This window comes from Gekko japonicus, unplaced genomic scaffold (assembly GCF_001447785.1).
Source record: "Gekko japonicus isolate JY-2015 unplaced genomic scaffold, Gekko_japonicus_V1.1 scaffold863, whole genome shotgun sequence".
NCBI classification, from domain to species: Eukaryota; Metazoa; Chordata; class Lepidosauria; order Squamata; family Gekkonidae; genus Gekko; species Gekko japonicus.
The window spans coordinates 179,907-197,252 of record NW_015167563.1 but is presented as its reverse complement, the minus strand read 5'-3'; the positions used below and the strand labels follow the sequence as shown (position 1 = coordinate 197,252).

The 17,346-nt window shown below is 41.4% G+C and overlaps 1 protein-coding gene across 1 annotated transcript in view; it reads left to right on the top strand.

Annotated features, from left to right (window-relative positions):
- KLHL3 (kelch like family member 3) overlaps nt 1-17,346 on the top strand; it is a gene marked incomplete at its 3' end in the record, with an annotated part of 73,175 nt that overhangs the window by 32,768 nt on the left and 23,061 nt on the right. The window contains exons 4-7 of the mRNA XM_015413771.1: nt 5,720-5,841; nt 8,623-8,785; nt 12,282-12,391; nt 14,636-14,752. Of these exons, the coding sequence (XP_015269257.1) occupies nt 5,720-5,841; nt 8,623-8,785; nt 12,282-12,391; nt 14,636-14,752 (512 nt within the window). The remainder of the gene's footprint in view (nt 1-5,719; nt 5,842-8,622; nt 8,786-12,281; nt 12,392-14,635; nt 14,753-17,346) is intronic.

The window sequence follows — 17,346 nt, the reverse complement described above, 5'->3', positions numbered from 1 at the left end:
TAACCTCTTGCTCCCATTGTTTACGACTTTTTGCCTCTGTAGTACGCCACCTGGAAACACAATTCATGTGTTTGATGTAGTAGACTGTTGTCCACTAAAGTTTGTCCCAGTAAGTTTATTAGACAAATAGGAAGATATGCACACATGGCAAAGTACAGGTGTGAATTTATCATGTGTGACAAACCTCATATGGGATTCAAGAGTTGTCAGCAAAACAGTGAATTACCTGTAGGAAACCTGTCCTGTTTGAAGTGGCCCTTAGACAGAAGAAGAAACTAGTTTAAAGCATGTTAGAGGGCTAAACTACACAATACATTTTAAAGAAGTCAGACCAGGGCAAAAAGTCTTTTTGACTTGGGAAAATGGCATGGGGGTGGAGCTGGAACACCTCCTTTCCCTGGTGCCATGGTCTCGATCCGAACTGGGCTCTGTAGTGCTTGGGGGGAAGTAAGTTTCCTGCAGAGGAAAGTGACCTGACTCACTAAACAATGTATTGTGTCATTTGCCCCTAATCCACACTTTGCTTCTACCTGTTTGGCCTCTATGAAAATAACATGCAGGCAACACCTGTGTGGCTACTGGTAGCCTGTAGGTAGAATCCTCTACCCAGATGCCACTGTCAGGTTCTCAATGGGTGGGTTTTAAAAAAAATTAATTAAACTTTTATTGATAACACGTAATGAGTAACATACATAGCTGAGAAATAACCAATACAATACAACACAGTATAATGCAACTACACAGCGTTGTTGTTGTTCAGTCGCACAGTCGAGTCTGACTCTTCGCGATCCCATGGCCCAGATCCCGCCAGGCCTTCCTGTCTTCCGCCGTCCTCTGAAGTTGGCTCAACTTCATGTTAGTTGCATCTATGACACTGTCTAACCATCTCATCCTTTGCCATCCCCATCTTCTTTGACCTTCAATCTTTCCCTGCATCAGGGTCTTCTCCAGTGAGTGCTCCCTTCTCATTTGGTGGCCAAAATACTTGAGCTTCAGTTTCATTATCTGGCCTTCCAGGGAACAGTCAGGGTTGTTTTCTTTTAGGATTGACTGATTTGATCGTCTTGCAGTCCAAGGGACTCTCAAGAGGCTTCTCCAGCACCATAGTTCAAAAGAATCTATTCTTCGGCGCTCGGCCTTCCTTATAGTTCAACTCTCGCAGCCATACATGACTACTGGGAATACCATTGCTTTGACCATGTGGACATTTGTTGGCAGGGTGATATCTCTACTTTTTATCATGCTGTTTAGGTGCGCCATCGCTTTCCTCCCAAGGAGCAGGCATCTTTTAATTTCATGGCTGCTGTCACAGTCTGCGGTGATCTGGGATCCCAGGAACGTGAAGTCTGTCACCACTTCCACGACTTCCCCTTCTATTTGCCAAAGAGTGATGGGGCCGGATGCCATGATCTTAGTTTTTTTGATGTTGAGCTTCAAACCCTCTTTTGCGCACTCCTCTTTTAGAGTTTAACTGCTTGTGTTTGAATAGGAACTGATCTAGTTGAGAGAATGTGAGATTTCTATATACGTCTCCATTGATCTTCTGAAAGTGTCTTACCAAGATCTTTATGCCAAGCTTTCTGCGAGGGTGTTAGGCTACGTTGGGGCATATTCAAAATAAATTTGTATATCACTGAGATTAAGCCTTTTTTTTTTTTTGGAAAGTTTGAGGCTAAAAGCCTCTCGAAAAAGTTTAATGGATTACCTAGATTTAAAGTATGTTTTGATGAGAAAAAGAGATGTGATATTTGTAAATATTCATACCATGGAAGTGAATTTTTTCCAGATTTTCAAGTGATGCTTTCTCTAAAAGTTTACCCTGCTTAATTATGTCTACATATCTAATCAGATTAGAGGATTTCCATCTTTTAAACGAGTCTACCTTGTAGCCTGGTTGGAACCACTGTTGCCCCCAAATAGTGGTAAGTAAGGATCCTTGAGGCACCAAATGTGAGGTGAGAGCAGAAGAGATTGGCGTGTAATTCTCCGTTTCCCCCACTGGTACTCTATATGAAGATGTGGTAGTAACAGCCACATTCATGCTCGCTGTGTTAGGAAGGATTATGTTGGAAAGGGAAGGGGATAGTTAAGTGCAGTCATGCAAGCATCTTCTGTGCTTCTGGATTAGCAGGAAGCATCAATCCTGTGTCGTTGCCAAGCAATAGTTCACATGACTGCACATTTCCCCCTTAGCTTTCCATTTCCCTCTAAGCTTTGGCACCATGAATGTAGCTGAAAAGGGAAACAGCTTTTGCCGCATCACTGTGGGAACAAGGAGCATTGCCCCCAACTCTGCCATCTAAGGGAGGAAAGGGAATGTGGAAGAAAAGATTGACCCTGCAGCAGTTCAGTGTTTGGGCTGGGCCAGTTCAGTGCTGATTTAGTCGCTGACTTAATGAAGACTAGAATCAAGAAGGTTTCATACTCAGTTTGCCCAAAGTACAGCTTCTTAGCTAATGTATGAATGCTTCAAATACACAAATAACTCAGCCTTGCTTGATATTCTCTCTCTCATAGCCAGCAAAAATAAACGTGTGATCTTAGACGCCCACCCTCAAGCTGCTGCCTCCATGAATTAGCAACCTGTGTAGTTTTAGATAAGATTGCAGATTATTTTTTTTCATAATGCAATTGTAGCTGTTGTATTTCAGTCTAGTCCCTTTATCTAGGGGCCTATGTATCCCTGGGCTGGATCCAGAGGAAAAGCTTGTGGAAGGATTCGCTCCACGTTAAGGTGGCTGGGTGACCTTGGGCCAGTCACAGTTCTTTCAGAGCTCTCTCAGACCCTAAAAACAAGTCTAGCTCGCCGCTAGCATAACACTAAGAGCTAGAACTGCAGCTGCCAGATAATCTTTGGATCTCCTAGCTATTCTACACACAATGCCTTACGATAATTAATTAATTAATTCGGAAATTTTCTGTGATGGTTTGCGGACCTTTCTGAACAGTACGCACCACAGTATAAAGGGCTCCAATAAGGAAGGGGGAACTGGATGAGATCTCTTTCTTCTTTGACACCTTATTGCAGTATCTCATGTTGGGGCACGCTTTGTTAAAGAGAATCTCTTAACCCTCAGAGAACATTTTCAGGACAAGCAGAAGACTGTTGAGGGAAGGTAGGGGGAGGCCAACTCCTTCCATGAGGATTTCCATGTAGAGATGAATATTGAGTACAGAACTCAGCATCTGTAGCATCAGCATTCATTTTCTATTTATGGAGAAACTTCCTGCACCTAAAAACTATGAATTTAGGCTTGAGATTGTGTGGCCAATGCCTGATAGAACCTGAGAAGCCAACCATTGGATGGGAATTGGGCTTGAGCAATATGTCTACTAATGCAGGACTTCCACACCATGTGCAATACTTTGTCTCTGTCAGGCTTAGCAGAAACAAATTAAATTATACAAAGGGCAAATATCTGCTCATAAATTATACAGGGGGTAGAATTCTTTTGTGGTGCAGAATTTTGATTATTTTTCTCTTCTTTTACACACAGTATGCACAGCCCTTGCTGGCATCCACCAGAGTGTTCCACATAGAAGCTCTTGGCTGCAAAATAAAGGACCTTCAGAAGTCTTCAGGGGTTTAACTAGTTGAGAGGCGAGATATCAGAGATCGGATCTCTTGATATCTTTAGTTTCATTTAAAAGCAGCCACGAGGGAGCCCAATTTGGAATGGAGCCACAATGGTGGAACAGACAGACGGTTTCTTTCTCCCCCCCCCCCCCCCATGTTAAAATTTCTTTGTCAGGGTAAGCCCTAGAATGAATATGAGGTGGAAAGTAAATAGTGGGTCTTATAAATGTAGCATGATCTCATTATTCAGACTGCTTAGGAGATATCCATAATGCCTGAAAAATCAGATGTTCAGAGAACTGGTTACATTGCCCATGTAGACAAATACGGGCTTAACGAAAAATTCAAATAACAGAATGAGGCATTCTGTTGTACTTCTGTCCAAGATCTAGTTATGTGTGTATTACAAATAGAGCGGCTTATCGATGTTACGTAATCCTTTCTATAGCAGTTTGTGGCATGCAAGCAGGATTCTATTCTTGCCGTCCAGCATCTGGAAAATATGCAGCCAGCATATTCTGCAGGCTTCAGAATCAAAGGATGGGACTTGCAGTAGTTAAGGGGAAGGGTGGACAGCTGTCATTAAATAGTGGCATCGATCCTGCTCTCTAGACATGAAGAAAGCACAAAGCCATGTACAAAGGCTGGAGGAATGCTGCAGAATAACCATGATCACTTACAGTGAGAAAATGCAGTGTGGGTGGGTGAGCACTTTCAAGTCCATAATCTGCTTTCCGCAAAACGGCTTCTTTGGAATGTTCTCCTTCAGATGACCCTAACGCAAGATTGAGCAAAGCTCAGTATCTTATGAAGTGTTCCGGGTTAGTGGCAGAATAAAAAAACTCAGTATTATATGAACTTGCAACTTCCCATATGATGCTTCCCTCCATTTTTTTCACATGTATAAAAATAGAAGCCATCTCCCCCTAAATAAAAGCATAATAGTGTGCTAAAGGATACCCTAGACCTATGCAGACGTTGTCATCAGGTAAGCACTCCCCACGTAGAGAGGGAGAGTGGGCATGAATATGCAGGCCCTGTCCCTTGCCTCCACGTGATCTCCAAGTGGTCTGCATGGGCCAGACACATGGAGGAAGTGACTGTACACACCCTCTCCCTCCGGTCAACGATATTCCAGCATCATTTACAGAGAAAGTGTGCCTGTGCAGGCACCTTGTGTGTGCAATCTGTATAAACCACTCAGGTAGAATGGAGGCAGTGGATGGTGCCCACACTCTTGTCCCCGCTCTCCCACCCCATGCTGTGAGCACCCACACAATCTGCATAAGGCTTCTATGCACTTCACATTGCCTGCGTACATACTCCAGGCTGTCCCTTACCTAGGCCTCCTGTTTTGGAGGCTGCTGTTGCAGAATACAGAGCCTGAAGAACTTTCCATTGTTCAGAATGAGCATGCTACTATATAAAATATGTGTGCTGGATCTTAAGAGTAGCACCATTATCGGTTCCTCTTCTTCGTAGTGAAGGTTTCTTCAAAGAGAGATCCTATTGAAAGAGTGCAAGCTAGCCACCTCTTCACTTCTGTTGCTTTTAAGAATGTAGAGAAGAGAACCCAGCCCCTGTCTACTTTTCTTTGTGGAAAAATGTGAAAATATCTCTATATATCTATATATTTAAAATGTAGTATATTTCATGTTCTGTGTGGTAAGTGGTTCCTTTTTTTTGTATTTCTATTTGTTTTTATTGTTTTTTTCAATTATAAAACAACAACAATAACATTCAAACATAAGAAATAAGCACAAAACAGTAAAGAGTAGAAGTATCTACATCTTAAATTACAGCATTAATAATAACACACAATATCAAATATAGTATTAAGAGAACTTCAAAAGTGAGCAAACTGTTTAAATATAAGTTTTTTGGTTCTTTTGCTATTGTATTAAGATAAGTTAAAACAGGGAGTGGTTCTCATTTCTGCTCAGTTCACTGAGCTGTAACAAGCCCTGAGGCAGAAAAGGTGGCACTGACAGACTTGGGAGTGTTTCTTAGACTTGACAAAATGGAGTTTGTTTAGGTCATTCTGAAGGTGGTGCTAGAAAGAGGGTTGATCGGAACATTCATGCTGTGCATACAGAGAGGTAAGGGTAGAAGGGATAAGTATGTTTTGTTGCTTTGTTTTAGGAGATATGACTGAAAGTAAAGCAAAGAAGATTGAAATCAAAGATGTCGATGGGCTGACATTAAGTAAGCTGATTGATTACATCTATACAGCTGAGATAGAAGTGACAGAAGAGAACGTTCAGGTGAGGAGATCTTTAAAAGCTTACCTGGCAATCAAAATTAAAGGTCTGTATGGGTTTGCTTGGATTCTAAGAGGATACTTCATCATTGTGTACTGCAAAACACTTTTGAAATATGTCTTTCATTTTTGGTAATCTTCAGGTATGCTGTCAACTAATGCCAGAGTTGATACTGAACACACAAAGCTGCCTTGTTCCAGGTATTTTCCATTCTGAGTGGCAATGGTTCTCCAAGGTCTCAGGCAGAGGAGTGTTTTCCATCTGGGGATGTCAGGGATTGAATTTGGGAATTTTTGCATGCAGTGTGTGTTCTGCCATAGACCTATGGCCCTTCTCCTGATGTTACAGCTAGATCCTCCAAACTTCATAGTTTTGGAACCTATACATATAGTGATTTATGCTTTCAAAGCCACCTAATTGATACATAATTTCATATTTGATCAAAATGGATACTGACTGTTAGAATAAATAACATTTCAGTAATTAAGCACCAGCGATAACATCTATTTTCTTATATAATTTCACTATCCCCCTGCAATTTGGAAGTGTGTAGTGTAAAACTTAAATGAAATAGTTTCATTTCATTTAAACATGCTCAGTCATCTGGAAGAGTTGGATAGGAATTAGGAGGGATGAAAGCAACAGAATTCAAATTAATGTTTAATACTATAGCTATTAAAATGTAATATTATTTTGACTGGTTTAGATTTTATTTGTAATAGCCTATGTCACTTAAGGGAATTGTCTACTCCTTTGGGGAAAATAATATGAGACCTAGCAGCTTCTGGATCTTTCCACTCTGAGTGCCTGCTTTGCACGCCTAAGTCCCCAGGTTTGATTCTTAGCATCTTAAAGGATTTTAGATAGCAGACAAGGGAGAAAGCCAGGAGAATTGCCACCAACCACTGTAGACAATGGACCAGTGCTCTATGGCAGCTCTTCATATCTTTTAGCAGTCTTAAAGTGGATATGTTGGATTTTGTGAAAGTTATAGCAGGTGAAGTGTTAAAGCTTCTCTCCTCTCTCATTACATTTCTCACAATATATCATCCGGGGATTTGGAATGAGGTGCCACCACTGTGAATTACCTGCTTGTTGTAATCAATGGTGCTAAATTGCACTTAATTTTTGGAGTCCATTTTGTAAGACATTAAAGTTGTTCATAGATACTTGATGTAAAGCGAACAATCATTATTAGTTTCAGTTAATCTGTTCTAGGGATCAGTTCTAGCTCTGGAAACCCATAGCTTAATTAATTTTCTGTGTTTTATTGTTGCCTGCTGGGGTTGCAATGCTCTCTGAGAAAGTTACTTATTTGTAATATTCCCGTGTGATCCAGCTGGGTTGGTTTTTTCTTGCTGGAATAGTACAGTGAATGTACCCTAGTTAGAATAGTACAGTGAAAGAACCTTAGGGCATGCTGCACTTTTACTGCTGTTCTCTTGGGATGCAGTGAGCTAAGGCAGCGGTCAAACACATTTGCTCCTTACTCAGACACTGTATTATGAGTATTTTTCTCATATTTCTCTGGGTCATTTCCAGCAGAATAAAAGTAATAGTTTGTCATGGTGGAAGAAGCAAAATTAATATCCATCAACCATGAAATCTAAAACAGAAGGCAATTAGACGACCATACACTTTTTTTTCTGTCAGAGGCCTTTTTACCTTTTCTTTAACAAGAATGTGAACGGAGCGCTCTAACTGGAAAGCCCATGTCAGCGCCTGAGGCCGTTCTTCTCGATGCATTTGCTTGGTACACTGGGGTGGTAGGGGCTTTACACTACTCGCATGTCACATACAGATATTACTTTTGTTCTTCAGATGGCTGTCTTTAGCAGAAAAGTTTATTGGCAAATTGGGTGTTCAGCATGTCACTCCTTTCCCGTTAATGTATCAGTGGAGCTCATTAAGAGCAATGCTTTTATAATGGCTGGTTGCTATGACCATTCTGACTTCATGTCACAGGCAAGAGAGCTACAGCGATTCCATGTTCAGTTATAGAACATGGCCATTATTGTATGACATTTGAGTGAGTAAAGCTAATAAGCAATGGCTGTTTAGCAAATATACACAATTATTTATTTCATGATGTGAGTTCTGGAGAGAACTGTACATGTGAAGCAACAGATCTCGGTCAACATTTTTATCCTGTCCTTCCTCCAAGGAGCTCAAGATGTCATACACGATTCTTCCCACATCCGTTTTATTCTCTCAGTAACTCACAGAGGTAGGCTGGGCTGAGAGCAAGTGACTGGCCCAAGTCCATCCAGTCTTCCTAGTTCGACACTCTAACCTTTACACCACATTGCCTCTATACCACAAAGGGCTGTATGTTACATTGGGGGAAAAGGCATCATTGGGATGAATGGCTAAATGTAGTAAAATCAAAACACTGTGGGATTATGAGCATTGGTTTATTGAGTACAGGAAAAGATCAAAATGTGCAAAGAGAAACAACATTCTATTGTAGTCCTTCCTTGTTTGGAAACACCAGCTATTGCCTGCTTTCTAGGGAAATCTGAGGATTTAGCTGAATTTGCTTTGATGTACATAAGCAGTACTTGTTCTGCTCCTGATGGCATGTTTATTTTCCTTGGTAGAAAAGTGGAGGAGAAATATCCAAAGGACAATTGCATCCCGTGATGCTTCAGAACCAGTAACACATTGTCTGTTTTGTTGTCTCTGTTTAAAGAATGGTGTAGCAAGTTGCAATGGGTTATTTTGTGGAGAATGAAGTCTACCACTTCAACTGGTGACTCATGCTTTCCTTTCTCTGCCCATCAGGTATTGTTGCCCGCAGCTAGCCTACTGCAATTAATGGATGTCCGACAAAACTGTTGCGATTTTCTTCAGTCTCAGCTGCATCCCACAAATTGCCTTGGAATCCGGGCCTTTGCAGATGTGCATACTTGCACTGAACTACTGCAACAGGCCAACGCCTATGCAGGTGATCACAGCAGAAAAATACAGAGACATCAGTGCCTGGGGGAGAGTTTTGTGCTTCAGCATAAGCAAAGAATGAGAGAGGAGGGAAGACTAAATAGCTTGATGAAGTTGCAGGTTATTGAAAGCACAGAAGCTTTAAGAGTGTGATGCTTTAAAATTAATTGTTTGCTTTAACTATAGTAATATGCAACTATGAATACTTTGTGTGTGTGTTTATACAACATTAGTCTTATATTCTAAAAGTGAAGTCAGCCAAATCTGAGGATGCTGAAATCTTGTGATTGGAGCTGTGAATGAATAAGACAGCTCTTTCTACAAGCCTGAAAAATGCTCCAGGTCTGCAGATGAATTTGAAGTCTTAAAAACAAACAAAAACCCCAACAACAAAATTGGCTTGTTTTTTTTAAAAAAACTGAACAATAAAAGAAGCACCTGTAACTTTAAAAAAGGATGCTCTCAGTGATCATTGCTAGGCAACCACAGCATTCCAGGCTTGCTTTCCGTGAGTAAAAGGCAGGTGAAAGGGGAATGCCGGTTTCTAGGCCTATTTTGGCCTTTGAGGGAGGACTCATGAGAGCCAGGCCTGATGACAACCACTGGGTGATTTGATACCATCTGATCTGTATGACACACCTAGACTTGGCTGCTTGCTACTGTTCAACAGGCATACTGTGAACGCCAGTGTGGTTTAGCAATTAGAACTTTAGTGTAGGGTTCAGAAGACCCAGTTTCAAATCACCAGTCTGCCATAGAAACTCACTAGATGATGTTGTGACAGTAACATACTTTCAGCCTAACCTAACTCACAGGGCTGTTGTGAGGATAAAAAGGAGAAGAGGAGAATGCTGTAGGGTACTTTGGTCCCCACTGTGGAGAGAGATGGGGTGTAAATGAAGAAGGTAAATAATAAATATAGCTCAAGATGGGAGGTAGGTAAAAGGTAGGTTGGTGAATGGCTGAGAAGGAGAGAAAGGGCAGACGATATGGGGGTTGCCAGGAGGAGGAAGAGGAGAAAGAATGTGAGGAGGGGGATGCAAGGGAAAATGATGTGCCCCCTGTGAGTGGGCCTGGCCTGGCAGATGGCACCACATAACTGTGCCATAGTTTCCCTAGGTAGAGGCTGTCAGGGGAGGAGCTGAAGACAGAGTGGCAAATAAAGGTTGATTGGCTTTTGGGTAGGAAGGAGAGAAGGAAGCAGGGAAAGGGGAGAGGCTATAGGGGCTGTTACAGAAGAGAAAGAAGAAATAGTGGAGGAGGGGCAAATAAGATGCCCCCCACAAGTCCTTGCAGGTTCTCGCTTGTAATATTCTTAATGCCCATCCTGGACTTTACATGTTGCCTTTGGTGGTATCCTGATGAACAAGGCCATAGACACTGTATATAGTACTTTAAGTTTATTAGCAGTGTTGTGCCCAGTTCTCTTTTTTATTTACAAATTTTATTGTTTCTCAAAAATATCAATACTGTAAAACAGCCTTCTCAAATCCTGTTTACCAAATCTATCTTACTTCTCCTAGTGATTATATCTACCTTTCCCTGACCCAATACCTTGTTAAAAAACAACCAGAAGAAAGGCAGGGTAGAAAAGATGAAGGTGGAAGTTAGGAATGGGAGGATAGGTATCAGACATTCAAGCAGTGCCGGATTTACGCATAAGCTAAATAAGCTACAGTTTAGGGCCTCGCAATCTGCTGGGGCCTCAAATAAAAACACAATATAAAAATTATTTCAAATATTAAAAAGGCGTATATATTTTAAATTTTTCTGAGACCAGCTGATGTAATTTAAAACAGTAGGGGGCCTCTGGGTTTTGTATAGCTTAGGGCCTCAGCAAGTCTAAATGGGAGAACAGACATTCAAGATGGGGTAAATTTGATTTTCATTTCAAATCATTGTAAAGATTTCTTTCAAATTTCACCATGTTTGTTTAGAGTTCACCATTTGCTGCATGCATTTGTTTTCACACAGTAAAGCAGACCCAAAAGGCAACCAGAAAATTTCTTGTAACTTTCTTTCTCTCTGTCAGTTCAGACCCACGCTCAATCCACCTTTTCTGTGACCTCAAAGTGGGACTTAAAACACAACAAATGCAGAGTACCATCTGGCATAAAAGGCTGGGTGTGACTCAAATGATCTTCAAATCCTGATAAAACCTTTTCAATCACTCATTTGGCGCATGCCCAGGAGAAGAAAAGCTGGTTTGGGACAAATGGCTGGTGCTTAAAGATTGGATTTTTTGTTTTGTTTTGTTAGGGCAGTTTAATCTTTAACTTGGCAAGTCTTGCATTCAGTTCGTATTTGGCTTTTGGGTAATTACAAGAGCTGCATTTGTTGTTTTATTCGCTTTGTGAGACCCTTTTAGTACAGCATCCTATGTGATGTTAATGAAATGCTGTTCAAAAAATGCTATCAAAATTCTTTGGCTGTACATTAACTGTGTTGAGTCAAACATCTGCCTGCTAAAGTGGGAGTAAGAGGGAAAACTAGAAAGAGTATATGAAATCACCTAATGCAACGGACATGAAGTTGAGCAAACTTCAGAGGACGGCGGAAGACCAGAAGGCCTGGCGTGATCTGGTCCATGGGGTCGCGAAGAGTCGGACTCGACTGTGCGACTGAACAACATCAACAACAAATGCAAAATTGTCTGTAGATAGAACCTTGAAGCAAATAGTGTGGGTTTGTTAGCAGTGGGTAAGTAATGTATGTTTTATTCTAGTGGTCCATGACTGGAATTAATTATTGACTGATTAATATAGAGCAGTGGATAAATAAGTTTCTGACCCTATAAATTATGAATATTTCATCAGGATTTCAGGATTTCACATGTATGTTTATTTGTACAAAGACTGGATGATCTGTATGCCATGGTATCATTCATGGTTCTGGAAAGATTTGTGTGCATTTTTGAGTGCCCTCTGCTGGCAGATACAGATATGTTTCTAACATCTACAGTAATAGAAATAACGGCAGCATTTACAAAAGAAACAAAACGACAATGACGGCCAAAATTGCAGGGGAAAGAGGCAGTGCCATAATATTTCTGTTTGGTTTTCTCTCTCATACTCCTCTTCTTATTTCAATCCATGTCTGCACAGTCCTAGACTATCACTGGCCATTACACCAGACTGTGGGTTGGGAAGATGGGAGGCACAATCTAGCGACTGGCAGATGAAAAGAGCTTTCCATGTGTGGATTTGTAAACTAGATTCTGGTGGGGGACAGAGAAGAAGGCAGCCCCACATCCCTGAGCCCTTATTAGTTTTGACCATGTGTTTTGTAAAATCCAAAGATGCGGATGACATGGTTGGAAAACCCTATTCCTCTAGTTAATTCAGTGGAGGCACTTCCTCCTACCTGGCAGATGATTCTTCTTGTATTCAGTGATCTCACAGCTCAACAATCATGGTTGAATGTTGCTAATTTTTTTTGCTGATTTTTAAATCATGGATTTCATTATAATCTCTCTTTCCTTAACTTCTGATTGTTTTGAACAGAGCAGCACTTCCCTGAGGTGATGCTTGGCGAAGAGTTTCTCAGCCTTAGCTTGGACCAAGTTTGCAGTTTGATATCTAGTGACCAGCTCACAGTTTCGTCAGAGGAAAAGGTATGGTGTACTGTCCCATCTGTAACATGGAAGCAATTGTTTTGAGAATTATAGGTAAGCAGGGGGTGGGGTGTGTGTATTGTGTGTGATGTCAAGTCCAGCTGCGCAGGCCCTGGAAGGCAAAGCAAAGGTTGACCCTCTAAAGCAGATGGTGTCAGGTGATGTCAAGTCCCTGGAAGGTTGACCCTCTAAAGCAGATGGTGTCCGGCTGGAGTCACGAGGAACCCATGCTTTTTTTATTGTTCAAAGTTCTACTGCAAGCTCTTTCTGCTTTCATAAAAAGACAGCCTGTAGAAGAGGGATGTTTTCCGGAATCAGTAAAAATGTAACAGGTGACTGTTCACTAGGAGACCTGTGTGCTGGTACAGTCATGGCTCAAGAGGCTCAGAAATCCAGTGCTGAGCCACTCAGGACTTTGTAAGAATTTAAAGCCAAGCCCAATAAACTCTATATGTATGATTACTCAAAGTAACCAATCCTGATTATTCTCATTTGGAAGAGTGCTGCTTCATACCATGTGTTCCTGCTGCCCAGAAAGTGCTTCTGTAAGAAAAGCCATTGTAGAGTACCTCTGCCCAGAATGGTTTACGTGTGCATTTTATGGCATGGTCGTGTTCTGTAAAACCATGATGCCTGCCCTGCACACAGGTTTTTTCAGCCAGTCTTGCCAATCCTGCTGCTGAGTGCACTTCTAAAACTTTTTCCCATTCTCAAACTGCTACAAAGATTTTTTTTTAATTCAGTTTCAAAGGATAAATTGAAAATAAAATAGCCTTTATAATTAGACAGAAAATACCCGTCTAAGTTCAGTTAAATCGTGGGCATAGAATGTTGTAACTGTGCTTAGGGTAGTAATATGGGACATATAAGGTGGGTCATGGATAGGAAGAATAGGAAATCAAAGGTGTTAGACAAATACATACTGTTATTATTTATACCCCATTTTTTAACTCACTGGGGATACAAAGTGGCTTATGACTTCTTCCTCTTCTCCATTTTAAAGCTTCCGTTTCTTTTCAAGGGTTTATTTATGTGTAGAGATGAAAAGACAAAATCATATTCCTTTTTGTTGCTATTATTACTTGGAAACACAATATGCCCACTTCTGTGTCTTAAGTGTCAATAATATAGTATGTGGCTGTCAAATAGGTTTTAGCTACTATATCCCAGAAAGATTCAATGCAGATTAAACAATGGCGCACCTCAAACAGCTAAGTGATTTGTATAACAGGAAAAGATCCCGCCTTAACCAACCACTAATCAAGCTGGAGATATGAGGTCAAAGTGTGTGATTTAAAACACAGTTAAATGAGCAATTAATTAACCTCTTGCAGAAAATACTACAAGCTTGATTAGAATGCAGTTGATGCCACTTTAAATTTAATGTCCCATTACTAATTTACACTGGTCAGATGGTATGGTTTTTAAAAAGCAGTGGAGTGTTTATGTGAACATGTGCGATCACTGTTTAAGTCCCAGATGACTCCTGCATCCCAATGCTTGCTCAGTAAGCAGAACACTCCTGCTCTTGTAAACATCATGAGTAAACCTTACAGCCTTGGGTGGCTTATTTTCAGTCCAGAACTCTGTGCGCAGCATTCCTTGTCTGAAGAAATTGAAATCATTTGGGTAGCTGGTGATCTTGGCGAGGAACAGCATTTAAGACTGATGTTGCTTAGTATTTCTTTTGGGTGATTATATTCTTACGTTTGATTGTCTATGAGTTTACCTCTTTGAGTCCTGTGCTACAGAAGAAGAGTGGCATTTAACTATGCTCAATAAATGAAATAATGAATTAGTTCTCGATAACATAACTTATTAGAAGCAGGGGTTTTTTTTGTTGGGGGTGGGCAGAAATCTCTGTCTGTGCTTTAAAAGTTTGTATGTAATATGAAGCTGTGAAAGTGCTGATTGAAGTAATATATATTTGCATCTAAGCATACACTTCACATAAATATGATAATCTGATTCCTTTTAAGTCACCTTTATGTCTTCTCTTTTCCTGGCTCTTTAAATCTTTTGCACACCAATCGCATGGCTTGCCAAACTTCCGTTTGCTATAAGAACATAAGAGACACCAATGTGGGATCAGGCCAAAGGCCCATCCAGTCCAACACTCTGTGTCACACAGTGGCCAGAAATACCAGTGCCATCAGGAGGTCCACCAGTGGGGCCAGGACATTAGAAGCCCATCTATGTTGGGTTCATGTTGCTGTACTTAAGTTGTGTTCTTGCTCTGTTCAGGTGTTTGAGTCTGTCATTTCTTGGATAAATTATGAGAAGGATTCCCGCTTGGAACACATGGCAAAGCTGATGGAGCATGTTCGTCTTCCTCTCTTGCCCAGAGATTACCTTGTACAGGTTAGTGAGCTTCAAAACTCCATAGGATTAAAATGTATGCATTACATGCTTCAGTTGCTGGTTCTTTTCATTGTGGCTTGCCATCATTGTTCCCTCTAAGCTGAGTTCGTGTGAGCTAGCTCACAGTTTTTTTAGCCTCCAGCTCACACATTTTTGTCTTAGCTCAGGAAGGATGGCTCCAGAGCATACTGATTTATGCAGTAGCCAAATTGCTTGCTCACAACTTTAATGCCAGTAGCTTACAAAGTAGATTTTTTGCTCCCAAGACTCCACAGCTTAGAGGGAGCATTGCTTGCCATCTATTGACAACTGTGTATGGGCTTTAGCCAGGAGAACGGTAGATAACTCTAGTCTCTATGCACACTATGGAGCCAGGAAGACACATTTTGAGCCCTCTTTTGACTTGAAATCACAGCTGGACAGAACGTGTATGGAACAGCTAGTGAGATAAGAAGCTGTGTCCTAATGATGTAGGAATTTTGGAAATATATTGTTAGTAGTCACACTTTTTAGAGCTTGTTTCACTGACACATTGGGGAGGGGTTGAGTAGGCATGAATCCCTGTTTATGAAAGATGGCCCTGACCCAAATACTTGTGCATGTTATATCTGTGTGCACAGTGCAGTTTTTTCTGAGCATTTATTTCCACAGCTTCCGTGCCGCCATTCCGCCCAACTGTTTTTGTTTTTTGTTTTGAATCCCCAGAGCTTAAAAAGCAGGTTGGGAAATAGGCTTTGCAGCTGCAGACATAGAAACCCCATAGCGATTGTTTTTGAAGCCCATGCACTCATTGGTCAGCCAGCCAAAGTACAGGATTTGGAACTGTCAGCTCCAATTCATTCTAGTCGTAGGGTTGGATCTAAACTAAACATTCTGGTCACGGAAGGGGTATGGTAATCTCCTTCATTTCCCTGTTCTTGCTGCAGACGGCCCAACTTGCCTCTCAATCTGTTCCTAGGGGTCCCTTCTCCCCCAGGATCAGTGTTCTGGGGAAATTAATGGGCTGCAGTGTGGGAGGGTTTGGAAGGAGCCAGTTTGGTGCAGTGGTTAAGTGCGTGGACTCTGATCTGGGAGAACCGGGTTTGATTCCCCACTCCTCCACTTGCACCTGCTGGATGACCTTGGGCAAGGCATAGTTCTGATAAGAGCTGTCCTTGAAAAAAAGCAGTTTCTGTCTGTGCTTTCTCAGCCCCACCTACCTCACAGGGTGTCTGTTGTGGGGAGGGGAAGGGAAAGGAATTTGTAAGCTGCTCTGAGACTCCCTTGTGTAGTGAAGGGCGGGGTATAAATCCAATCTCGACTCTTGGGAGCAAACTGTTGACAGAAGTGTCTTGTGTGAGCAGAAAATTTAATATGGATCCAACCCATAGTTCATGTGGAAGGTCCCACATGCAGAATAAGCTTTTCCAATATTGACTTTGGAGCAGGAAAGAACTGTGTGCATTTGTGGAGCTGTTTCCCGTTGCTCTTGAGAAGAGCCCACATCTTTGACCCTCCAAGAGTGCAGCCCATAGTGTGGAATATTAAAATCTTCTATAGAGGCCTTGCTCAGTGTACCCTCCCCACTTCAGAGTGAGGTAGGCGGTTACCAGAGAGGGCCTCTTCTGTAGGGGCCAGTTGACTGTGAAATTTGTGCCCCACAGATATTCACTTAGCATCCAGCCTTTTAAGCTTTAGATATCAGGTCAAGACATTTTGATTCACTCAGGCTTTGAGCTGGCTAGTTTTGTTGCATTAGTGCTTAATTTTTTTTTTAGATTACCCTCTTCCATCCTGCTGTTGGATCCATTTGCACTATTACTAGCTATATTATATTTATTATTATTAATGGATATTGATGATGATTTTATTTCGGCTTGCATGACCAAAAGTCTTAAGCACACTTATACACACATATAAAAGTACCATTCATACAGAAAAAGAAAACAAAACAGAACATCAGCACTTATTAAAAAACAATACTCAATCATAAACAGAAGGGTGCATTGTCCCAATATGAGTGTATTATACTAGGTGGAATCGTCAGACAAGATAAATCCTCAAGCGGGTAAACACAGCATCAAATCAGAAAGGTTTGAACTTTCCCCTTCTTTTCCCTTTTTTTGTTTGCCACCAGGGCCAGAAACATGGCCACAGCTTTGGTAACTGAATCAACATTATCAGATAAGAGAACAGAAATTGACCAGGGGAGGGAAGGAAGATTTTCCTTTATCAAGATAGGTATAATATACCTCTGCCTCTCCATATTCCAGTTGGGGCAAGCTAGTAATATATGATCCATCGTCTCCACCCTACCTTGATTACAATCGCATATCCGTTCAGAGAACGGGATGCCATGAAAGCGGCCAGAGACTATATTCGACGGGAACGTATTCAGTCTAGCCAACATGAAGGCTCTACGAAGTACTGGACTTTTGAGAGTGTAACAATAAGTAGGGATCACTACCGGCGGTGGAAGGCCAAGGGATAGACCCGAGCAGGTACGCTGAGCTCTGCAAAGTGTACTGCTGAAGTCCAGTTCCCTTAGTTTAGTTTTTATGAGTTTAAAGACCTCCCTTTGCTGTGAGGAGGAGAGCTTTCTAAATTATATACAA